Below are 25,323 nucleotides of genomic sequence, written 5' to 3'. Positions count from 1 at the left end.
TAAAGGCTGGGCTCAAAGGCTTGTATGCCTTCTGGGCAATGCAAGTGAATCGGTAGCCATAGAACGCAGACGTTCAATTCTCATGAAACTGGATCCCCAGTTAGCCCATTTGGCCACTACAGAGTCACCTCCCAAATCAGAAGGATTACTATTTGGTGACAACTTTATAAAAGAGATCTCAAAATAAGTGGGTCTCTTCTCGTCCCTTGATAAGGCTCAGGCCTCCATTAAAAAAGTTTTTCCAATAAAATTTTTGGAAGGGCTGGGAAAAGTAGGGGCCGTTTCCCAGCCGTACCACCATGCCTAGATCTCAATATCGAGGCCCCCCCTCAACAACAAGAAAAACAGACCTTCAGCCTTCCCGCCCCACAACCTCAACCCTTCTTCCCCTACCATGGACGGCCCTGGAGGGCTAGAGGCCAAAGAGGTGCAACCGGTTCCAGACCCTCCGCAGGTAAGTCTCCCCAAGTCTTCTTCCCTCCTTCCAATAGGCGGAAGAATTTTTCCATTACTGGTCAAAAATCACAAGCGATCAATGGATCTTAAACACAGTTTTAGGTTATCAGATCGAGTTTCTCTCAACTCCAGACCAACCCACATTTCCGCATCCCATACATTTTTTCAAGACAGATCAAACTCTGGTACACTCAGAGATCAAAGATCTTCATTTAAAGAATGCCATTGTCAAAGTTCCTATTAACTCTGCAGGTTTTGTAAGCAATCTTTTTCTAATAAAAAAGAAAGACGGCGGTCACAGACCTGTCATAAACCTAAGACTCCTAAACAATTATGTATGCTATCGTCATTTCAAGATGAAGGGTATCCATCTCCTGAGAGACCTCCTCATACAAGAGGATTGGTTGGTGGAAATCGACCTCAAGGATGCTTACCTCACGGTTCCCATCCATCCTTCTTCCCAATCCTTCCTTCAATTCATCTGGGACCATCAGAAATGCCAGTTTACCTGTCTACTTTTAGGTCTTTCTTCAGCTCCTTGGTGTTTCACCAAACTGATGAAACCGATAGTAGCCTCTCTACGTTCCAGGGGTGTTCGTCTAATCATTTATTTAGACGACATCTTGATCATGGCAGAATCACATCATTTGGTGTCTCTCCACAGAGATTGGACATTATGCCTTCTAACCAATCTCGGGTTCATTGTCAACTTCGAGAAATCCAATTTGACTCCTTCCAAGGAGATGGCGTTCTTGGGGTTTTCAGTGAATACTCAGACTACCCTTCTGAGTCTTCCTTCGAAGAAATTGAAAGTTATTCGGAAGGAAATTTGTTCCATATTGAACAAAGACAAGATCTCCCTCCATTCCATAGCCCGTATAGGGGGCCTTCTTTCAGCTTCCATACAAGCGATATTCCCAGCTCCTCTCCACTACAGAGCTCTTCAGAGGTTAAAGATTCATCATCTAAAAGAAGGTTTGGGATACTCGGACGAGATCTCTTTATCTCTGGAGGCCAAAGAAGAGCTTCTTTGGTGGCTCCGGTATGTTCAGGATTGGAATGGCAAAGCCATTTTAAATCCCAATCCAGATCTCACACTCGAATCCGATGCGAGCCTCATTGGTTAGGGTGCTCGGATGGGTCCCCTATCAACTGGAGGCAAATGGTCTCCTTCAGAGAATTCACTCCACATCAATTGTTTGGAGATGCTTGCAGGATTTTTCGCCTTGAAGAGTTTTGCAAGAGATCTTTCCAACATTTGTATCCTGATCCGTATGGACAACATCTCAGCGGTTCAATATATCAACCGTCTGGGAGGAACGAGATCAGAATTCCTAACCAATATTGCCAAAGATATCTGTCAATTTTGTTTCGACAGAAATATAACCCTGAAGGCAGAATATCTACCTGTTCTATCCAACATGGTAGCAGACTGGAATTCCAGTTATCTTATAGATTCCAGCGATTGGAAACTTCTCCCTTCTGTCTTTCACCAGATCAATCTTCTTTGGGGTCCACTTCATTTGGACCTTTTCGCTTCCCGTCTCAACCATCAACTTCACCTATTCTTCAGTTGGCGACCAGACCCAGAGGCTCTGGGAATGGATGCATCTCAAACTTGGCCTGTTCAGACTCTGTATGCTTTTCCACAATTCACCCTAATTCACCGGCTTCTCCTCCAAGTGCTCATTCAAAAATCCACCATTGTCCTGATCACTCCTTGGTGGCCAACACAATCTTGGTTCCCACTGATCCTGGGAATGCTTATAGATTACCCAAGAATTCTACCGAATCTTCCAGATCTACTCTCAGATCCCGCAGGGAATCATCATCCCCTGATCATATCCCATCAACTTCCTCTGGTGGCTTGGTTGATTTCGGGTCAAACACATTTGACACGGAATTTTCTCAGTCTACTAGAGACATTCTTTCAGATGCATTGGCTCCAGGAACCAGGATTGCTTACCGATCAGCCTGGAAACTTTGGGCTGATTGGTGCTTGCAACGGGGTATGGATCCCGTTCAAGTACCTATCTCCTTTATTTTGAATTATCTTTCAGCATCCTTTGATTCCGGAAAGGCATACCATACCATAAATTTATATAGATCGGCTATATCTTTCTACCATCATCCTATTAACTCTATTCCTGTCGGTAAACATCCCCTTATATGTAAACTCCTTAAAGGAATACGTTTTAAACATCCTCCTACCCCTAAGTATCAGTCCACTTGGGATTTAAATTCTATCTTTTCCCTTTTTTCCTCTTGGGAAGTTAATGATCTTCTTTCCTTAAAACTTCTTTCTTTCAAACTTACCACTCTGTTATGCCTGATATCTATCAAACGAGTTTCTGACATCAGAGCTCTAGATTTATCTTCCAGACAATATACTCCTCACAGAGTCATATTTCAAATCCATAGATGCACTAAAACTAATCTTCAGCAAATATTTTATCCTTCTTTCCCACATAATGACAAATTATATGTAGTTCGTTGTCTTAAATCTTATGAGTCTAAAACAAATCTTTTACGTAACCCTTATCACACTCAACTACTCATTTCCTTCTGTAAACCTCACTTACCAGTTTCTTCTGCTACTCTGGCCAGATGGGTCAAACAAGTTATGTCTTTAGCAAACATTGACGTTTCAGTGTTTGGGGCTCATTCAGCCAGAGGAGCAGTTTCTACTAAACTGTTTCAAGCCAGTGTTTCTCTTTCAGACTTATTAAAAGCGGCCAACTGGTCCCTGACTCCACATTTAAGATGTTTTATTTTAGACCCGAATCACATGTTTCTATGTCTTTATTATCTTAATTGTTATTGTTAATCTATATTTCTTTGCATTAGCTTTGAACTTGCATAATGCAAATGTCTCCTGTCTTGTCATAAAATTGGAGATTTTCCTAGCTATTGTGACGGAAAATATGGATTTTATAAAAGACAGGAGACGAGCATTATCCCTCCCTTTTACCCATCCCTAACATTTTTTCTTTTATCTTTTCAGCTTATTAATGCTTCAAAGGCTTGGTTATGTGTTTATTACTTCGTGCGATGTTGGATCCTCTTCATGTTCTTCACTCAAGCATTTCTACAGTTTCGTTGCTGATTCTTCCTCATCGACCTCTAGGTTCTACAGTCAAGTTCATTAAAGTTTCAAGTGTTTTCATATACCAATGGACTTGTTCTCTTCTAGGACTTTTACAAAGAAAGAGGGACCGTTATGGACTGCAGGGCCTTATATCACCTGGTTCCACCGTTCATTGGACAATGACTACTCTGACATGTTAGGTTGTGTATCATATCACCTGGATACCTGTGTGTTCAAAGTTTTTTCTTATACCTGTTATATTGTTATATACCTGCTGCTATCTGTTGCAGTAAGGAGAGATTATTGCATAATGCTCGTCTCCTGTCTTTTATAAAATCCATATTTTCCGTCACAATAGCTAGGAAAATCTCCAATTGTTGACCAATCCTGTCTTTTTTAAAGGAGTACTCTGAAAGAAAAAAGAAAAAACTGAAGTTTATACAGATTTGTATATTACTTCTATTTAAAAAAAATCTTAATCCTTCCAGTACTTATCAGTTGCTCTATGCTCCATAGGAAGTTGTGTAGTTCTTTCCAGTCTGACCACAGTGCTCTCTGCAGACACCTCTGTGCCAGGAACTGTCCAGAGCAGGAGAGGTTTGCTATGGGGATTTGCTCCGGTCAGCACCTGACATGGACAGAGGTGTCAGCAGAGAGCACTTTGGTCAGATAAAAAAGAAATAAATAACTTCTTCTGTAGTATACAGCAGCTGGTAAGTTTTGGAAGACTCTGGAGTTCCCATTTAATTTTGCCATAGATACTTGCAGGTAAGATTTCAAGGTGTAACCAAAAGATATACAAATAGAAGGTTGCAGCAGCACTCTTGGTCAAAAATTTTAGGCTCTTAGTGCATTTTTTGATCAAAACGTGTCCCTCATCCACCATGCAGAGCTTGCCTTACTTCTAATGTGACCCTATCAGTGAGCATGTCAGGGTCCCATCCGAAGTGAGGCCACCTCCGCGCGGTGGATGGATGGCACGTTTGGTTTAAAAAGTGCACTAAGAGCCGAAATATTGTGTACTTTTGTCTACTTTCTTTTGGCCACACCGGCATTCACCCGTCTATTTTGTAGTAGTGCTGTCTATTTTTCTGTGTGTTTCTCTAGCCAAAATATACCTGTGGGAAGTAAAAAATCTTTTCTCCAGCCATACAGGATAACAAACGTTCTTTTATTTGGCAAGAATTATATTTGCTGTGTCTCTCGATAGCCCCATATGTCACGTTTATGCACCGATATGGTCTATACTGGTTTATTAGTTGCGCATTGAATCTGACCAGACATCAGTCAAGTATGGCACTCTCAGAACATAGGAAAAGAAGGAGGTCACTATGATGATGTCCTATCAGATGGAGGAACACTAAGAATAAAGGGAGAACTAGGGAGGTGATGACGGTAAGGAAAATATAAGTGCCGGAGTTCACAGCATCAAGTGCAGAAATAAACTGAAAGAAAGGGAAAATAAAGGGAAAGTTTCAGTAATAGAACTGCACAGCGAAGTCTATAACATAGGACACATACAGTCTATATCAGTGTTTCCAAACCAGTGTGCCTCCAGCTGTTGCAAAACTAAAACTCCCAGCATGCCCGGACAGCTGAAGGTGTTGTTGCTGGGAGTTGTAATTTTGTAACAGGTGGAAGCACTCTAGTTGAGAAACAGTGATCTACACAGGCATCCTTGTATATCTGTTTCTGGATTTCTTTATCACGAATGCTGGTGCGCACGTCATTGGTCCATATGGATACTTTTTTGTCCTTTTTTTTTATTTTTGTAATAGATTCATAACATTCAATGAAAAATATAGCATCTGAAGCATACCGGCGCATACGTCATTGATCGAGTAGTCCAGAATTAGATAGGCCCTTGTGAACCCTTTTTGTCCTTGCAAACTTACAAAAGACTTTTTATTGAGGTTTTGTATAATATATTTATAACATTCAATGAAGTGCACAAGCATCCAGAGAAACCATAGAATTTTAATTTTTAAAAACGGTATCGTGATACCAACTAAAAAGAACCATGAGTGATGTCCTTGTTCATAAAAAGAGCTCAAACTCTAGGTTTTAGTCATATTGTGCTGAAAATATAAACATATTGATAGAGATTGTTATAGACCATTATTATAGGACTAGATGTGCTATAGACCTTGAGGCACTGATTTAGCTGCACACAGGATACAAGCTCGCACAGTACCCCAATACTGGAATAAGTAAAAATTGATCTAGGATAAAGTTTGAAGCTTGAACATTGTACATTTGTTTCAAGGAGGAATATGAATAAAAGTGTGTGAATTTGGTGCAGTTTGTGTCTGGTGTAAATGCAGTGAAACAGATTTAAAGGGAAAAATCCAGATGTTAGTTTGTTGCTTTGGGCAGGCCGGCCCAGAGGATAACGAAACCTAGTCCTTACTTTGTTAGAGGGCCCATCAGCTTTGCTCTTGTCCCTAAAGCATCTACTTGTGTTGGTACTACCCCTGTAGCGGGACGCACCAGAATGGTTGCAGCTTGTTGCTTAGACCTGGAATATTGTAGTTGGAGGCAGACTCCCATTGTTCCCACTGCTGCTGGGTGATGTTCCCTGACCAGAGGCCAAAGCCTAACTCTAACATGTGCTTTAACTCCCTCCCCTGTCTATGAAGACTGGGGTGGAGACAGTCCTTAGCCTTTAACTTTTCTGGGCAGAGAAGTATTTTGGGTACACTTAACCCCTTGCACTTGTATTGGCTCAGTGCAGGCAGAAGAAATATTCATATATAGAAAAATGATTGCATAGCAATACATTTAGGCTAGTTTCACACTACGGAATTTCTGCCTGCAATTCCGCTTTGAAATTGAAGGCAGAAATTCCACTTGCTAATATGTATAGTGTAGTGAATGGGTTTCCGTTCACAAATTCACAAATGTGAAGCGGAATCGGTGAACAGAAAATCCGCTTGGAAATACTCGCAGAACATATTGCAGTCTATTGGAGACTGCAGTGTTCACGCGGTCTTAGCGCCCACTCATTCAGTCGGCGCTGGCCACACTTGGAATCTCCGGGCGGAAACTTTACTTGCCTTACAGAAATAGACCTGAGACTGAGCTGGGGGACCTTTGAGGCAACAGCTACCCATGAAGTTTTCAGGGTGGCAAAAGGTGACCCTGCTCCCGGACCCCACACTCAGATTTGAATTTCATAATTTTTCACTACATAGATACAGTCATGGCTGTAAATGTTGGCACCCATGAAATTTTTCAAGAAAATTAAGTATTTCTCACAGTAAAGGATTGCAGTAACACATGTTTTGCTAAACACATTTATTCCCTTTGTGTGTATTGGAACTAAACCAAAAAAGGGAAGAAAAAAAGCTAATTGGACATAATGTCACACCAAACTCCAAAAATGTGCTGGAAAATATTATTGGAACCCATAACTTAATATTTGGTTGCACACCCTTTGGAAAAAAATAACTGAAATCAGTGGCTTCCTATAACCATCAATAAGCTTCTTACACCTCTCAGCCGGAATGTTGGACCACTCTTCCTTTGCAAACTGGTCCAGGTCTCTCTTATTGGAAGGGAGCCTTTTCCCAACAGCAATTTTAAGATCTCTCCACAGGTGTTCAATAGGATTTTGATCTGGACTCATTGCTGACCACTTCAGAACTCTCCAGCACCTTGTTGCCATCCATTTCTGGGTGCTTTTTGAGATATGTTTGGGGTCATTGTCCTGCCGGAAGACCCAAGATCTCGGACGCAAACCCAGCAATCTGACACTGGGCTGTACAGTGCGACCAAAAATCCATTGGTAATCCTCAGATTTCATGATGCCTTGTACACATTCAAGGCACCCAGTGCCAGAGGCAGCAACACAACCCCAAAACATCATTGAACCTTCACCATATTTCACTGTAGGTACTATGTTCTTTTCTTTGTAGGCCTCATTCCGTTTTTGGTAAACAGTAGAATGATGTGCTTTATCAAAAAGCTCTATCTTGGTCTCATCTGTCCACAAGATGTTTTCCCAGAAGGATTTTGGCTTACTCAAGTTCATTTTGGCAAAATGTAGTCTTGCTTTATGTCTCTGTGTCACCAATGGGGTCCATCTGGGTCTCCTGCCATATCGTTTCATTTCATTTATACGTCGACAGATAGTTCTTGCTGACACTGATGCTCCCTGAGCCTGCAGGACAGCTTGAATATCTTTGGAACTTGTTTGAGGCTGCTTATCCACCATCTGGACTATCCTGCGTGTACACCTTTCATCAATTTTTTTCTCTTCCGTCCATTCCCAGGGAGATTAGCTACAGTGTCATAGGTTGCAAACTTCTTGATAATGTTGCGCACTGTGGGCAAAGGCAAATCTCGATCTCTGGAGTTCAACTTGTAACTTTCAGATTGTTGATATTTTCACCAATTTTGGTTCTCAAGTCCTCAGACAGTTCTTTTCTCTTCTTTCTGTTGTTCATGCTTAGTGTGGCACACACAGACACACAATGCAAAGACTAAGTGAACTTCTCTCCTTTTTATCTGCTTTCATATGTGCTTTTTATATTGCCCACACCTGTTACTTGCCCCATGTTAGTTTAAAGGGCCATCACATGCTTGAAACAATCTTATTTTTCCACAATTTTGAAACGGTGCCAATAATTTTGTCCAGCCCATTTTTGGAGTTTGGTGTGACATTATGTCCAATTAGCTTTTTTCCTTTCTTTTATGGATTACTTCCAATACACACAAAGGGAACAACATGTGTATAGCAAACCACGTGTTACTGCAATCCTATTCTGTGAGAAATACTTAATTTTCTTGAAAAATTTCAGGGGTGCCAATATTTACTGCCATGACTGTAGAACTAACATTATTGTATACCTAAGCCCAGAAGCCTGCGCAGTCTGTTGTCTGAATTTTGGAATAAGAATGACTTAGTCCACAGTGCAGTGTAAACCAGGGACACAAGGAAAGATCTGAGTCCATGTTCATTCACAAGCCAGGGAAGAAGAGAGGTGGGGTAGTAATGATACTCATTAAAGTCAATAGGTAGCAAAATCAATTGCAGAAAATCTGTAGCAAAACCGCAACAAAAAACACACGTGTGAAGTACCCTTAGGCCCCATTCACACAGCACACAATGTCGGCCTGGGAAAATTTCCCGTAATTTGAATTTTCATGGCAGATTTTTCCGCCACGGAAATTCTGCTGTTAGCACAGAGCAGCAGAAACCCATTAAGGGTGTGTTCACACGTACATTATCCTGCACAGGATTTTCTGCTGCAGATTTGAATGCAAACTAAATGATTGAGCACAGCTTCTAATCTACAGTTACAAATTCTGTGCATCAAATCTGCGCAGGATCTTGTACCTAAAAGTAATGGGAATATCTGAGCAGAATTTTTTCGCCAGATTCTGCTCGGACTGCCACTGAGCCAAAGTCAGAAGTGGATCCATAAGGGAGGAGAAGTATAAGTCCTTCCTTTATATGTCCTATTCCTTTTGAATACACTTCTGACTTTGGCTTAAAAACTGCCAGAAAGAAAACCAAGTGGAAACTTAGCCTTAGGGTGCATTCACACGGGCGTATTTGTCAGCGGATCCGCAGCTGCGGATCCGCTGACAAAGGCCCCTAAAGTGCTGCCCTCTTTGTACCTGCTAATAGCGGCAATCCGCCGCTACCAGCAGACACACTGTGAAGTGCGAGTCGCAATGTATCCGCACATCCCGCACATCGCGGCCGCTCCCCCGGCTCCCTGAGTTACACAGAGAGCGGCCGCGATGTGTGCGAGTACACTGCAGGGTAACTCACTCATCGCAGTGTGTCTGCTGGTAGCAGCGGATTGCCGCTATTAGCAGGCAAAAAGAGGGCAGCACTTTAGGGGCCTTTGTCAGCGAATGCGCAGCTGCGGATCCGCTGACAAATACGCCCGTGTGAATGCACCCTAAGGCTGGATTTCCTGCAGTTTTTGAGCTAATGTCAGAAGTGGATCCAGTAGGAAGGAGAAGTATAAGGCTAGGACTCCACTGAGATTTTTTCCCTGCGATTTTTGTGGCATAAAAACGCTAGAAAAAACGCCAGAAAAACTGCCACAAGATTGTTCCATGATGGGAGTAGTAGTACCTGTACTATAGACATATCGCCCCGGGTGTCAGTCTGACACCCGATGCGATCGTGTATAATATAGCAGTGATGTGGCTCTATACAGCGCTCACATCTCTGCTCTATTCACATCACTGGCCATTCATATTTTCCGCCCAGAGCTGTGATTGGCCGGATGATTTCAGCCAATCACAGCTCTGAGGAAAAGATGAATGAATGAGCGGCCGGCCCGGAGTACAGTGCAGAGCAGGGATGCGAGCGATGTCTACAGCCGCTCTCCATGTCTGCTATAGACAGGACGATCACATCGGGTGTCAGTAGTGACACCCGCTGTGATGTGTCCTTTAGCAGGCACTACTACTCCCAACATGGAGCACACTCTGCTCCATGCTGGGAGCTGTAGTACCTGCATTATTAGACAGATCGCAGCGAGTGTAACTTCTGACACCCGCTGCGATCTGTCTATTAATGCAAGTACTACAGCTCCCAGCATGGAGCAGAGTGTACTCCATGTTGGGAGTAGTAGTACTTGTAGTTAAAGGGGTATTCCAGGAAAAAAACTTTTTTTATATATCAACTGGCTCCAGAAAGTTAAACAGATTTGTAAATTAATTCTATTAAAAAATCTTAATCCTTTCAGTACTTATGAGCTTCTGAAGTTAAGGTTGTTCTTTTCTGTCTAAATCCTCTCTGATTACACCTGTCTCAGTAAATGCCCAGTTTAGAAGCAAATCCCCATAGCAAACCTCTTCTAAACTGGGCGTTTCTCGAGACAGGTGTCATCGGAGAGGATTTAGACAGAAAAGAACAACCTTAACTTCAGAAGCTCATAAGTACTGAAAGGATTAAGATTTTTTAATAGAAGTAATTTACAAATCTGTTTAACTTTCTGGAGCCAGTTGATATATATATAAAGTTTTTTCCTGGCATACCCCTTTAAGGAAAGATCACTGCGGGTATCACTCCTGACACCCGCTGTGATCCTCCTGTATAATGTATGGATGCAGCGGCCGGCGCTCTCCTATGGTCCCCTGCACTGCCGTATATATACACATTCTGAATTCTCACAGAGAGCTGTGATTGGCTGGAACCATCTGACCAATCACAGCTCTCTGCGGGAAATATGAATATGTGAATATATACGTCAGTGAGGGGACCAGAGAAGAGCGGCCGCCACATCCATACATTATACAAGAGGATCGCAACGGGCGATCTGTCAATAAGTACAGGCAACTACTACTCCCATCATGGAACAGTGTGTTCCATGCTGGGAGTAGTAGTACTACCTAAAAAAATTAATAAAAAAAAGTGAAAAACACACACACTACATTTTTATTGTCGGCTACATTTTTAGTGATTTAGACGCTCACATAAATTGATCACATTTCCTAATAAAAATGATACATTTCGTTAGGTACAATTTTTTCCATCACTACTGTATCTTTTTTATAATTTTTTTTTATGGTACCCTACGAAATTTTAATAAAAAAAAGGTATCTCCATAATTTTTTTTGATCGCTAAAGTCCAAAAAAGAATAAAAACGCCTGCAAAAGCGCAAAATTTAAGACCAACATGGCCTTTTTCTTGGCGTTTTTGCTCTCCCACTATGGGATGGAAACGCCACGATTTCAGGACAAAAAACGCCAAACTAGGTTTTGTCGGGCGTTTTGAAAATCCAGCCTCTGAGCCTGAAATTGCTGAAAAACGCCAAAAGGATAAAATAAAAAAAAACACCAAACTGAAAAACGCCAAGTGAATCTGGCATTTTGCAGTTTACCATTGACTTGCAGCTAACATCTGGATGCGGCGTTTTTTCACTGAAAAAAACGACGTGCGGGAAAATTAGCGTTTTTGACAGCATTTTTGAGAAAAAAAACCTCAGTGGAGTTCCAGCCTAAGACCTTTCTTTTATATTTCTCATTTCTGTTTAATACACTTCTGGTTTTGGCTCAAAAACTGACAGTGGAAACGTTCACACATTGCAAAGTGTCAAAAACTATTCACAAATGTTTTTGCTCCACAATAAGCCATTAATTCACTCATGTTTACAGCTGAAAATGGGAGCCATAGGATTTGCCTATCCATTTTTTCCACAAAGAATTTTATTAGGTTGGATTTCCACTTGCAAAAACTACCACTGCAATTTTTGAGTTAAAGGAGAACTACGGGATTTAACATTTTATCCCCTATCATAAGGATAGGGGATAAGTTTCAGATCGCGGGGGGTCCGACCGCTGGGGCCCCCCACGATCTCCCGTATGGGGCCGCAGCTCTCTGTATAGAGAGCGTGTGTCGACCACCGCACGAGGCAGCGGCTGACACGCGCCCTCCATTTACTGCTATGGGAGAGCCGAAGCGCTGCCTTCGGCAATTTCCGGCTCTCCCATAGCAGTGTATGGAGGGGGCGTGTCAGCCGCTGCCTCGTGCGGTGGTCAACACATGCTCTCTATACAGAGAGCCGCGGCCCCATACGGGAGATCGCGGGGGGGCCCCAGTGGTCGGACCCCCCGCGATCTGAAACTTACCCCCTATCCTTAGGATAGGGGATAAAATTTTCAACCTCGTAGTTCGTCTTTAAAGCCAGAAGTGGATTTAAAAGGAAATGGGAAATTTAAAGAAAGGACTTATATTTCTTTCTGCTGGATCCATTTCTGGTTTTGGTCCAAAAACTTCAGTGACAGTATTCCAAAAAAATTCTCTTAAGTGGAAACCCAGCCTTAGAGGCATTTTTTTGTATGCCACATAAATGCCGTTGTAGGCAGCAAATTGCCATAGTATTTTTTAGTTGTTTATAAGACTTGATATTTACTTACTAATAAGAATGAGGAACATTAGCACGCCTACTGCTCCCATAACAAGCATCATCTGTGAAGAGATAAAGAGAGATTGTCACAGGTTCTTTATAGCTATAAATGTCACTTTGGTAACAAAAGCTAAAAATCCAAAATTACACAAACTAATGTCAGGCAAATTACTAACGTTGAATTCCCTTATGATGCAAATTAGGAGTTTCCCTGGCTGTTCTATGAGGTTGTGAGGACTGCTTGGGAGAAGGGGTGGGTTAAAAAAAAAAATCTACGGCAAAACCAGAAAAAAAATATTTGAAAAAAAAAAAAAAATTTAATTTTGTAACTTTTGGGGGCTTCCGATTCGACGCGGAGTATTATTATTTTTTTTTTAATGACACTTTATCTTTATTTTGTAGGTCCATACAATAAAAATTGTGCCCAATAGGTTTGATTTTGTTTTACTTCTGTTAAAAAATGATAAATTTATGCACGAAAATTTGTACGTTTAAAAATGTCCTCTTCTGACCCTATAACTTTTTTATTTTTCCATATATGGGGCGGTATGAGGGCTCCTTTTTTTTGCCCTATGATCTGTAGTTTTTATCAGTACCATTTTTGTTTTCATGGGACTTTTTGATTGTTTTCATAAATTTTTTTACCAAAAATACACAAATTTGGAATTTGATATTTTTTATGTATACGCTATTGACCGTGCTGTTTACCTTGCGGTGTAATTAAGCATATGTATACGCTATTGACCGTGCGGTTTCATTAACATTATATTTTTACTATAATTAACATTATACTTTTAGGAGGAATCATTAGATTCCTCATGCATATAAATTCAAATATAGAGAACAGACATTTACGCATGTGGCGATACCACATATATTTTTTTTATTATGTTTACATATATTTTATTTAGAATTTGGGAAAAAGGGGGTTATTTCAACTTTTAATACGGTAGAGATTAATGGGTGTTTTTAAAACTTTTGTTAAACTTTTTTTTTTTTTTTTACATTTTATCAGTCCCCGTAGCGAACTTAGGAGGAATCATTAGATTCCTCATACATATCAATGTAGTTCCATAGAACTCCATTGATCTGTGTGCTCTGCACTCGACTGATCAATCACAGAGCTGGGACCAGCGCTGGAGGAGAGATACCTCAGAAGTGGATGGCTCCCCTGCGATTGGGGGGGGGGGGTGTGATCCACCCCACTGGACCACCAGGGACTGTTTAAAGGTCCCTTTAGACGCTGCTGTCAGCTTTGACAGCGGCAATCTAAAGGGTTAATAGCTTGCCGCGGCGATCGCTGCATGTCGGGTACTAATGGCAGCCCTCATCTACAGGAATCAGCTGACGGGTGCCCGGCATGGCACTGGCTCGAGTCAGGAGCCGGCTCCATACACTGTTGTGGTGACCCACGGGTGAATGGCGGGACTACGGGTGTAGAGGTGTAAGTGGTGGGATCAGGTGGTATTAACCCGGGGGGGCAAGATGTTGTTAACCCCTAGTGTTCGTGACGCCAGTGTGGTTTTAGGGTTCCGGAACACCACACGCCTGGATTATCCGCTATCCCAGTTGCTAGTAGTGAAATGAGAGTCCACAACCAGTTATGGTCAAACGGAGGCTTTACTAAGTATAAGACAGATGGAATTATCTTCACAGCTAAGGCCAGATTTCCCAGAGAGGTGGCCAGGGCTCAGAAGGACCTCGCAGCTTGCATACTTGTAATTAACTTGACTTGAGATTGCACTTGTGTCAGGATTCGGCAGGCTGGAGGTGGATCCTCTGTGTCAGAGAGGGATTGGCGTGGACCGTGTCGGTGGACCGGTTCTAAGTTGCTACTGGCTTTCACCAGAGCCCGCCGCAAAGCGGGATGGTCTTGCAGTGGCGGTTGCAACCAGGTCGTATCCACTGGCAACGGCTCAACCTCTCTGACTGCTGAGATAGGCGCGGTACAAGGGATTAGACAAGAGCAAGGTCGGACGTAGCAGAAGGTCAGGGCAGGCAGCAAGGATCGTAGTCAGGGGCAACGGCAAGAGGTATAGGAACACTGGCTTGGGATACACAAGGAACGCTTTCACTGGCACAATGGCAACAAGATCCGGCAAGGAAGTGAAGGGGAAGTGAGGTAATATAGGGAAGTGCACAGGTGAACACACTAATTAAAACCATGCGCCAATCAGTGGTGCACTGGCCCTTTAAATCGCAAAGAGCCGGCGCGTGCGCGCCCTAGGGAGCGCGGCCGCGCACGCCGGGACAGCACAGACGGGGAACGAGTCTGGTAAGCGGGTCGGGATGCGCACCGCGAGCGGGCGCGTCCCGCATCGCGAATCGCATCCTGGCTGGGGACATTATCGCAGCGCACCCGGTCAGCGGGTCTGACCGGGGCGCTGCGAACAGGAGAACGCTGTGAGAGCTCCGGGGAGGAGCGGGGACCCGGAGCGCTCGGCGTAACAACTTGACTTGACTGTATGCAGGACTTGACTAGTTTCAGTGACAGCAGACATAGACTTGAGACTTACTGGAATGACTGTAGCTTTTGGGGTCTTCGAGATGCTGATCACTTGCACTGAGATCTCTGGTAGTTGCTGTGCTCAGCAAAGACTTGATGCTTGCAGCAGCAGAGCTGGTAGCAAAGAGAGAGAGAGAATTGCAATGGCCGCCCTTTTATATAGTGGGGGGCTGGACTAAAGCCCATTGGTCAAGCTGCCGGTCATAGGTTAAGCTGGTGCTCTCTGGGAGAACATGTGACAACAAATCATGTGACTGCATAACATAACATGTGACAGACTTACACAGATGCTTGAGACCTCCCACAGGTCTTTTGTACTACCTACACATAAGGATACTGTCTAGACATTAAAGTGATATACACAACATTATGGAACAACAGGGAAAGACCTTGCAGGGAAGCCCCCAGGTCACTGAGGGTCTCAACCTGACAGGGCCTAATTGTCACGATGCCGGCTGGCAGGTAGTGGATCCTCTGTGCCAGAGAGGGATTGGCGTGGACCGTGCTAGAGGATCGGTTCTAAGTCACTACTGGTTTTCACCAGAGCCCGCCGCAAAGCGGGATGGTCTTGCTGCGGCGGTAGTGACCAGGTCGTATCCCCTAGCAACGGCTCAACCTCTCTGGCTGCTGAAGATAGGCGCGGTACAAGGGAGTAGACAGAAGCAAGGTCGGACGTAGCAGAAGGTCGGGGCAGGCAGCAAGGATCGTAGTCAGGGGCAACGGCAGAAGGTCTGGAATCACAGGCAAGGAACACACAAGGAACGCTTTCACTGGCACTAGGGCAACAAGATCCGGCGAGGGAGTGAAGGGGAAGTGAGGTGATATAGGGAAGTGCACAGGTGTAAACACTAATTGGAACCACTGCACCAATCAGCGGTGCAGTGGCCCTTTAAATCGCAAAGACCCGGCGCGCGCGCGCCCTAGGGAGCGGGGCCGCGCGCGCCGGGACAGAACTGACGGGGAGCGAGTAAGGTACGGGAGCCGGGGTGCGCATCGCGAGCGGGCGCTACCCGCATCGCGAATCGCATCCCGGCCGGAGGTAGTAACGCAGCGCCCCGGGTCCGTGGAACCGACCGGGGCGCTGCAGTGAGGGAAGTGTAGCGAGCGCTCCGGGGAGGAGCGGGGACCCGGAGCGCTCGGCGTAACAGTACCCCCCCCCTTGGGTCTCCCCCTCTTCTTGGGGCCTGAGAACCTGAGGATCAGACTTTTGTCCAGGATATTGTCCTCAGGTTCCCAGGACCTCTCTTCTGGACCACAACCCTCCCAATCCACTAAAAAAAAAGTTCTTCCCCTGACCTTTTTAGAGGCCAAAATCTCTTTGACAGAGAAGATGTCCGAGGAGCCGGAAACAGGAGTGGGAGGAACAGATTTAGGAGAAAAACGGTTGAGGATGAGAGGTTTAAGAAGAGAGACGTGAAAGGCATTAGGGATACGAAGAGAAGGAGGAAGAAGAAGTTTGTAAGAGACAGGATTAATTTGACACAAAACTTTAAAAGGACCAAGATAGCGTGGTCCCAACTTATAGCTCGGGACACGGAAACGGACATATTTAGCGGAGAGCCATACCTTGTCTCCAGGGGAAAAAATGGGAGGAGCTCTTCTTTTCTTATCTGCGAATCTCTTCATGCGAGAAGAAGCCTGTAAGAGAGAATTTTGGGTCTCTTTCCATATGGTGGAAAGATCACGAGAAATTTCATCCACAGCGGGCAGACCAGAGGGCAAGGGGGTAGGGAGGGGGGGAAGAGGGTGACGGCCGTACACCACGAAAAACGGAGATTTGGAGGAAGATTCAGAGATTCTGAAATTATACGAGAATTCGGCCCAAGGTAGAAGATCTGCCCAGTCATCCTGGCGGGAGGAAACAAAATGTCGTAAATAGTCACCCAAGATCTGGTTAATTCTCTCTACTTGTCCATTGGATTGAGGATGGTATGCAGAAGAAAAATTTAATTTAATCTTGAGTTGTTTACAGAGAGCCCTCCAGAATTTAGACACAAATTGGACGCCTCTATCCGAGACGATCTGTGTAGGCAACCCGTGAAGACGAAAAATGTGTACAAAAAATTGTTTAGCCAACTGAGGCGCTGAAGGAAGACCAGGAAGAGGGATGAAATGTGCCATTTTGGAGAATCGATCAACGACCACCCAAATAACAGTGTTGCCATGGGATGGGGGTAAGTCAGTAATAAAATCCATACCAATCAGAGACCAAGGTTGTTCGGGGACAGGTAGAGGATGAAGAAAACCAGCGGGCTTCTGGCGAGGAGTCTTATCCCGGGCACAGATAGTGCAGGCTCGCACAAAGTCCACCACATCAGTCTCTAGAGTCGGCCACCAATAGAAGCGAGAGATGAGTTGCACAGATTTCTTGATGCCCGCATGACCTGCGAGATGGGAGGAGTGACCCCATTTGAGGATCCCAAGGCGTTGGCGTGGAGAAACAAAGGTCTTTCCTGGAGGAGTTTGCCTGATGGAGGCTGGAGAAGTGGAAATCAGGCAGTCAGGAGGAATGATGTGTTGAGGAGAGAGTTCAATTTCAGAGGCATCTGAGGAACGAGAGAGAGCATCGGCCCTAATGTTTTTATCAGCAGGCCGAAAGTGAATTTCAAAATTAAATCGGGCAAAGAACAGAGACCACCTGGCCTGACGAGGATTCAGCCGTTGGGCAGACTGGAGGTAGGAGAGGTTCTTGTGATCGGTGTAAATAATAACTGGAAATCTTGATCCCTCCAGCAGATGCCTCCATTCCTCAAGTGCTAATTTAATGGCTAGAAGCTCTCGATCCCCGATGGAGTAGTTCCTCTCCGCCGGAGAGAAGGTCCTGGAAAAAAAACCACAAGTAACAGCATGCCCGGAAGAGTTTTTTTGTAGAAGGACAGCTCCAGCTCCCACTGAGGAGGCATCAACCTCCAATAGGAAGGGTTTAGATGGGTCAGGTCTGGAGAGCACGGGAGCCGAAGAAAAGGCAGACTTGAGTCGTTTAAAGGCGTCTTCCGCTTGAGGAGGCCAAGACTTGGGATCGGCATTTTTTTTTGTTAAAGCCACAATAGGAGCCACAATGGTAGAAAAATGTGGAATAAATTGCCTGTAATAATTGGCGAACCCCAAAAAACGTTGGATGGCACGGAGTCCGGAGGGGCGTGGCCAATCTAAGACGGCAGAGAGTTTATCTGGGTCCATTTGTAGTCCCTGGCCAGAGACCAAGTATCCTAGAAAAGGAAGAGATTGGCATTCAAACAGACATTTCTCTATTTTGGCATAGAGTTGATTATCACGAAGTCTCTGAAGAACCATACGGACATGCTGGCGGTGTTCTTCAAGATTGGCAGAAAAAATCAGGATATCGTCCAGATATACAACAACACAGGAGTATAGTAGATCACGAAAAATTTCATTAACAAAGTCTTGGAAGACGGCAGGGGCGTTGCATAGACCAAAGGGCATGACCAGATACTCAAAGTGTCCATCTCTGGTGTTAAATGCCGTTTTCCATTCATCCCCCTCTCTGATGCGGATGAGATTATAAGCACCTCTTAAGTCCAGTTTGGTAAAAATATGGGCACCTTGGAGACGATCAAAGAGTTCAGAGATGAGGGGTAGGGGGTAGCGGTTCTTAACCGTGATTTTATTAAGACCGCGGTAGTCAATGCAAGGACGTAGAGAGCCATCTTTTTTGGACACAAAGAAAAATCCGGCTCCGGCAGGAGAGGAGGATTTACGGATAAAGCCCTTTTTTAAATTTTCTTGGACGTATTCAGACATGGCAAGAGTCTCTGGGACGGACAGAGGATAGATTCTGCCCCGGGGTGGAGTAGTGCCCGGGAGGAGGTCAATGGGACAATCATAAGGCCTGTGAGGAGGTAGAGTCTCAGCTTGTTTTTTGCAAAAAACGTCCGCAAAGTCCATATAGGCCTTAGGGAGACCGGTTACATGAGGAAGCACAGGGACACGGCAAGGTTTACTGGGAACCGGTTTTAAGCAGTCCTTGGAACAAGAGGGCCCCCAACTCTTGATCTCCCCAGTGGACCAATCCAGGATTGGGGAATGGAGTTGAAGCCAGGGAAGTCCAAGAAGGATTTCAGAAGTGCAATTGGGGAGGACCAACAGTTCAATCCTCTCGTGATGAGATCCGATGCACATTAGAAGGGGCTCCGTGCGGAAACGTATAGTACAGTCCAATCTTTCATTGTTTACACAATTGATGTAGAGGGGTCTGGCGAGACTGGTCACCGGGATGTTGAACCTGTTGACTAGAGAGGCTAAGATGAAATTTCCTGCAGATCCAGAGTCCAGGAAGGCCACAGCAGAGAAGGAGAAGGCAGAGGCAGACATCCGCACAGGCACAGTAAGACGTGGAGAAGCAGAGTAGACATCAAGGACTGTCTCACCTTTGTGCGGAGTCAGCGGACGTCTTTCCAGGCGGGGAGGACGGATAGGACAATCCTTCAGGAAGTGTTCGGTACTAGCACAGTACAGGCAGAGATTCTCCATGCGGCGTCGTGTCCTCTCTTGGGGTGTCAGGCGAGACCGGTCGACCTGCATAGCCTCCACGGCGGGAGGCACAGGAACAGATTGCAGGGGACCAGAGGAGAGAGGAGCCGGGGAGAAAAAACGCCTCGTGCGAACAGAGTCCATATCCTGGCGGAGCTCCTGACGCCGTTCGGAAAAACGCATGTCAATGCGAGTGGCAAGATGGATGAGTTCATGTAGGTTAGCAGGGATTTCTCGTGCGGCCAGAACATCTTTAATGTTGCTGGATAGGCCTTTTTTAAAGGTCGCGCAGAGTGCCTCATTATTCCAGGATAATTCTGAAGCAAGGGTACGGAACTGTACGGCATACTCGCCAACGGAAGAATTACCCTGGACCAGGTTCAACAGGGCAGTCTCAGCAGAAGAGGCTCGGGCAGGTTCCTCAAAGACACTTCGAATTTCCGAGAAGAAGGAGTGTACAGAGGCAGTGACGGGGTCATTGCGGTCCCAGAGCGGTGTGGCCCAAGCCAGGGCTTTTCCAGACAGCAGGCTGACTACGAAAGCCACCTTAGACCTTTCAGTGGGGAACTGGTCCGACATCATCTCCAAGTGTAATGAACATTGGGAAAGAAAGCCACGGCAAAACTTAGAGTCCCCATCAAATTTATCCGGCAAGGATAGTCGTATTCCAGAAGCGGCCACTCGCTGCGGAGGAGGTACAGGAGCTGGCGGAGGAGATGATTGCTGGAGCTGTGGTAGTAACTGTTGTAGCATAACAGTCAGTTGAGACAGCTGTTGGCCTTGTTGCGCAATCTGTTGTGACTGCTGGGCGACCACCGTGGTGAGGTCAGCGACAACTGGCAGAGGAACTTCAGCGGGATCCATGGCCGGATCTACTGTCACGATGCCGGCTGGCAGGTAGTGGATCCTCTGTGCCAGAGAGGGATTGGCGTGGACCGTGCTAGAGGATCGGTTCTAAGTCACTACTGGTTTTCACCAGAGCCCGCCGCAAAGCGGGATGGTCTTGCTGCGGCGGTAGTGACCAGGTCGTATCCCCTAGCAACGGCTCAACCTCTCTGGCTGCTGAAGATAGGCGCGGTACAAGGGAGTAGACAGAAGCAAGGTCGGACGTAGCAGAAGGTCGGGGCAGGCAGCAAGGATCGTAGTCAGGGGCAACGGCAGAAGGTCTGGAATCACAGGCAAGGAACACACAAGGAACGCTTTCACTGGCACTAGGGCAACAAGATCCGGCGAGGGAGTGAAGGGGAAGTGAGGTGATATAGGGAAGTGCACAGGTGTAAACACTAATTGGAACCACTGCACCAATCAGCGGTGCAGTGGCCCTTTAAATCGCAAAGACCCGGCGCGCGCGCGCCCTAGGGAGCGGGGCCGCGCGCGCCGGGACAGAACTGACGGGGAGCGAGTAAGGTACGGGAGCCGGGGTGCGCATCGCGAGCGGGCGCTACCCGCATCGCGAATCGCATCCCGGCCGGAGGTAGTAACGCAGCGCCCCGGGTCCGTGGAACCGACCGGGGCGCTGCAGTGAGGGAAGTGTAGCGAGCGCTCCGGGGAGGAGCGGGGACCCGGAGCGCTCGGCGTAACACTAATGGTAGTGCAGGACCATGTATACACGTCCTTGGTCGTTAACCAGTTAATATAGCTGGGGGTTACAGGGTTAATTATACTTTTCATGAAAATGAAAGAAGATAGTCTGGCACTATAATTAGCATAAATGAACAAGTGGCATTTATCTGAAGTCTCGTCGTGCAGGCTCCCAGGATGGACAAAAGGCCTAGCTGCTCCAAAAGGTGCTCAAGTATGTATAGCAACCGCAATCTTCAAGAAGAGATAAGCGGCACTCACTGGGGCTTCAGACAAGTTGGGGATGTTAACTCTGAGAACCTGACCGATCAAATCTTTTGACATGCAGGAGTGACAGGAAGGCTTTAAAGAGTAAGGGACCACTCAGATGGCGGAATAGCCACCCTGCATATCATTCCCCTTGTGGCAGGTTGGAAAAGCTCTATCTCCATGGACAGCAATGTATGTCCAAGCAGATTCCACTGAAAGAATAAACATGTTCATTTTTTCAACAGAGTCTGGAATTTGAATTCCGTGGCAGAATTTTCCTCCAGGGAAATTGTGCCTTGTGCGCGGAGCAGCAGAATCCTATTGAAAAGAATAGGAAGCGGCTGCTCTAGAATTTCTTAGCAGAATTTTTCTGCTGGATTCCGCTGTGAAATTCTGCTGTGTGAATGGACCCTAAAATTTCAGATGCTTTTGGCAAGAAAATCCACAGCTTAATTCCACTTGGAAACTAGTGAATTTTAGATGCTGATTAAAAATTTCCTATTGAAATTAATGTGTTTTTCTTTGTGCGCAAGGCCAAATAAGAAAGTTTTGTCCTTCTGTATGAGCTACTGGAGGGATTTTTTGCATATAAGATTATACAGTTAAAGTGACTAGACAACTTGAAATTTTAAATGGACACTTTCAGATTCAAAAACTTTTTATATGCTGTACATCCTGGCAAAACATTAACCTTTCTAATATACTTCATAAGAAAATTGTATTTCCTTTTAATAGAAATCATGGCTTAGAAAATCATGGCTTTGTCCAAGCTAAAGCACAGGCATGGACAAAGTCCAGTGCTAGCACTCCTCTGTCTGATAGGACAGGAGAGAGCACAGAGGAGTGCTATCAGACAGGAGAGAGCACAGAGGAGTTCTATCAGACAGGAGAGAGCACAGGGGAGTCCTATCAGACAGGAGAGAGCACAGAGGAGTCCTATCAGACAGGAGAGAGCCCAGAGGAGTGTTATCAGACAGGAGAGAGCCCAGAGGAGTGCTATCAGACAGGAGAGGGCACAGAGGAGTGCTATCAGACAGGAGAGGGCACAGAGGAGTGCTATCAGACAGGAGAGAGCACAGAGGAGTGCTATCAGACAATAGAGAGCACAGAGGAGTCCTATCAGACAGGAGAGAGCCCAGAGGAGTGTTATCAGACAGGAGAGAGCCCAGAGGAGTGCTATGAGACAGGAGAGGGCACAGAGGAGTGCTATCAGACAGGAGAGGGCACAGAGGAGTGCTATCAGACAGGAGAGAGCACAGAGGAGTGCTATCAGACAATAGAGAGCACAGAGGAGTACTATCAGACAGGGGAGAGCACAGAGGAGTGCTATCAGACAGAAGAGAGCACAGAGGAGTGCTATCAGACAGGAGAGAGCACAGCGGAGTCCTATCAGACAGGAGAGAGCCCAGAGGAGTGCTATCAGACAGGAGAGAGCCCAGAGGAGTGCTATAAGACAGGAGAGAGCCCAGAGGAGTGCTATCAGACAGGAGAGAGCCCAGAGGAGTGCTATCAGACAGGAGAGAGCATAGAAGAGTATTATCAGACAGGAGAGAGCACAGAGGAGTGCTATCAGACAGGAGAGAGCAAAGAGGAGTGCTATCAGACAGGAGAGAGCCCAGAGGAGTGCTATCAGACAGGAGAGAGCACAGAGGAGTACTATCAGACAGAAGAGAGCACAGAGGAGTGCTATCTGACAGTAGAGAGCACAGAGGAGTGCTATCAGACAGGATAAAGCACAGAGGAGTGCTATCAGACAGGAGAGAGCACAGAGGAGTCCTATCAGACAGGGGAGAGCACAGAGGAGTGCTAGCCCACCATCACTTACTGGACTTTGTCCTATGCCTGTGCTTCAGCTTGGACAAAGCCATGATTTTATAAGCCATGATTTCCATAAAAAGGAAATAAAGTCTTCTTATGAAGTATATTAGAAAGGTTAATGTTTTGCCAAGATGTACAACATGTAAAAAATGTTTTGTATCTGACAGTGCCCACTTAAGTTTTTGAGTTATCCAATAATATGTATTATTGTAACTATACACCTTTGTGGCCTTCTGCCTGTCTCTACCCAGTTAGTTGAGAAACTCAGGAGAACATAGTTATGGACTTATTTACATGAAGACCTATGACATAAAACCTTGTGTAACAAGATGTCTAGAAATCTCCTGCCATATGTAGTGGGCCAAATGCTCTTATGCAGGGAAGGCTCATGTTCCCATGAATTCTCCTTAAAGGGTTACCATAATAAAAAAAAAAAAAACTTTTTACATGTTGCCCAAAGAATATTAACATGTCTGTGCAACATGTCAATGTTTTTTAAATTATAGTAACCCTTTAAGATTTCTTTTATATCCAAAGCAAAGAATGTTCTTATCTCTTACCTTCAATTGTATGGCCGTTCATACTACATTGAATTCTGCATGGCATTTCCTTAACAAAATTCCCTACATATTACGCTTGCTGCAGCCTCCCATTTTACTGAATGGGAATACCACTGCGCTTCATCAGAGTTTTCGCTATAAATTAGATAACTGCTCTTGGTCAATGGGATGGCACTTATGTCTACGCAGAATTCCGTGGTCATATACACCGATTCCGGACTTGCTGAATTTTCTCAGTGTGACTGGACCTTAACACTTGACGCACATAAAAAAAAATATTTGTCACTATGTGTCATATATGTGACTGCATCTATTTACTGCCCATGCTATCATGAGATGTACAATGGAAAAACTCTCGAGTAACGTAAGAGCTGAATGCTTTGAAGTCATTAGACTGATGCTCACTCACATAGGCCAAAGCTGTGGGACAATTCATGCATCTGCTCCTGCATTAATTCTTGATAGGCATTGACTATAGTGGGCTACATATAGTTACTAATCTGTATAGACGCCCTTTAAAACCATTACATCATATGAGTTTATTGCAGTTACCTGCCGTAGTGGCACCCCTCACCTTACAGTTCCTCCACCAATATTTCCTCTTCAGTTTAGCTGCACTGGTCTCAAACTGTGATGCTCCGGCCTGCAAGGCATCGGCCCTGTTGTCCAGCTCTGATAACTTCTGATCTCTGTCCAGGACCTTGTCCACATTAACACGCATGATATCCACCACCTGCCATGACCAACAACATCCACAAATACACAGACATGGAAAGAATCATGAGTATATAAAAAGAAGTTAATGCAGCGCAAGATGCAAATCAGCATAACAAGAATGTTGTGACCCTGAGAGTTCATGTTTGTTGTGTGCACCATATGTCAGCAGTCACCATAACACAAGATCACTGTGTGGACAGGGAGGCAAACAGCGGAAACTGTATGGCTAGAAATGTATTCATTGCATTTGCTGCTTTGTTCATAACAAGGACCTAAGGCCCCCTACTGAAGATCATGGAGCTTCTAACAGTCGGTAAATATAATGAATGCATTTCTGGCACTTCTCTCCTGTGAATAGGAGATAAGTAAACTTAACTTGGAACAGCTTCAAAGAATTGTATATACGTTAGAAAGAAATGCAGAGCACTCACCATCGGTGTATAAAAAGCCCAGGGGCCAGTCGAAGCGCTTGCCGTGTGAAAAGGCACCGTTGCCCGGGAGTTCATCCCCGTACCTTTGTTCGTCCCTGCTTTGTATGCACCTTGTCTACTTGTTGCATAAAGAAAACTTTTTATACGCCGATGGTGAGTGCTCTGCATTTCTTTCTAACGTATATACAGTTTATGATTATACTATTACTAACGCAGTGACCACCACCTGGCAGGTGGAGCTGTCAGGACAATAAGAGTAACCACTCTTAGGAGTATCAATTATCACTGAAGCAGTGCGAATGAATCTTTGGATGTGTATGTGAACTTCAAAGAATTGTGCCTCCATGTAAGTGGATGATTCATTTAACAACAAAGTAAAGTTACCCCTTGCATGCATCACTTCTCTGGTTTCTTTTTTTTTGTCCTCCTCTCGATGACAATGGGTAGCAAAACACGCAGCTGAATTTGCTACTCATTGACTTCAATGAGTATTCATAGATTTAGATTGTGATCTCCAATTGGGACAGGGACCAATTTGAGTGTACAGCA

The 25,323-nt window shown here is 45.1% G+C and overlaps 2 protein-coding genes across 2 annotated transcripts in view; one reads left to right on the top strand and one right to left on the bottom strand.

Moving 5' to 3' along the window:
- The window catches only part of LOC130360977 (uncharacterized protein C17orf50 homolog), a 112,932-nt gene that overhangs the window by 26,562 nt on the left and 61,047 nt on the right, over nt 1-25,323 (top strand). The window lies entirely within an intron of this gene.
- The window catches only part of LOC130361490 (synaptobrevin-like), a 69,643-nt gene continuing 49,020 nt past the window's right edge, over nt 4,701-25,323 (bottom strand). The window contains exons 3-5 of the mRNA XM_056564549.1: nt 24,201-24,359; nt 12,432-12,483; nt 4,701-4,989 (exon numbers count right to left, since the gene is read on the bottom strand). Coding sequence (XP_056420524.1) covers nt 4,973-4,989; nt 12,432-12,483; nt 24,201-24,359 — 228 coding nt within the window. The 3' untranslated portion in view covers nt 4,701-4,972. The remainder of the gene's footprint in view (nt 4,990-12,431; nt 12,484-24,200; nt 24,360-25,323) is intronic.

Source organism: Hyla sarda, chromosome 3 (assembly GCF_029499605.1).
Source record: "Hyla sarda isolate aHylSar1 chromosome 3, aHylSar1.hap1, whole genome shotgun sequence".
NCBI lineage: Eukaryota > Metazoa > Chordata > Amphibia > Anura > Hylidae > Hyla > Hyla sarda.
The sequence above is the reverse complement of the archived record's forward strand: the minus strand, read 5'-3'. Positions and strand labels throughout refer to the sequence as shown.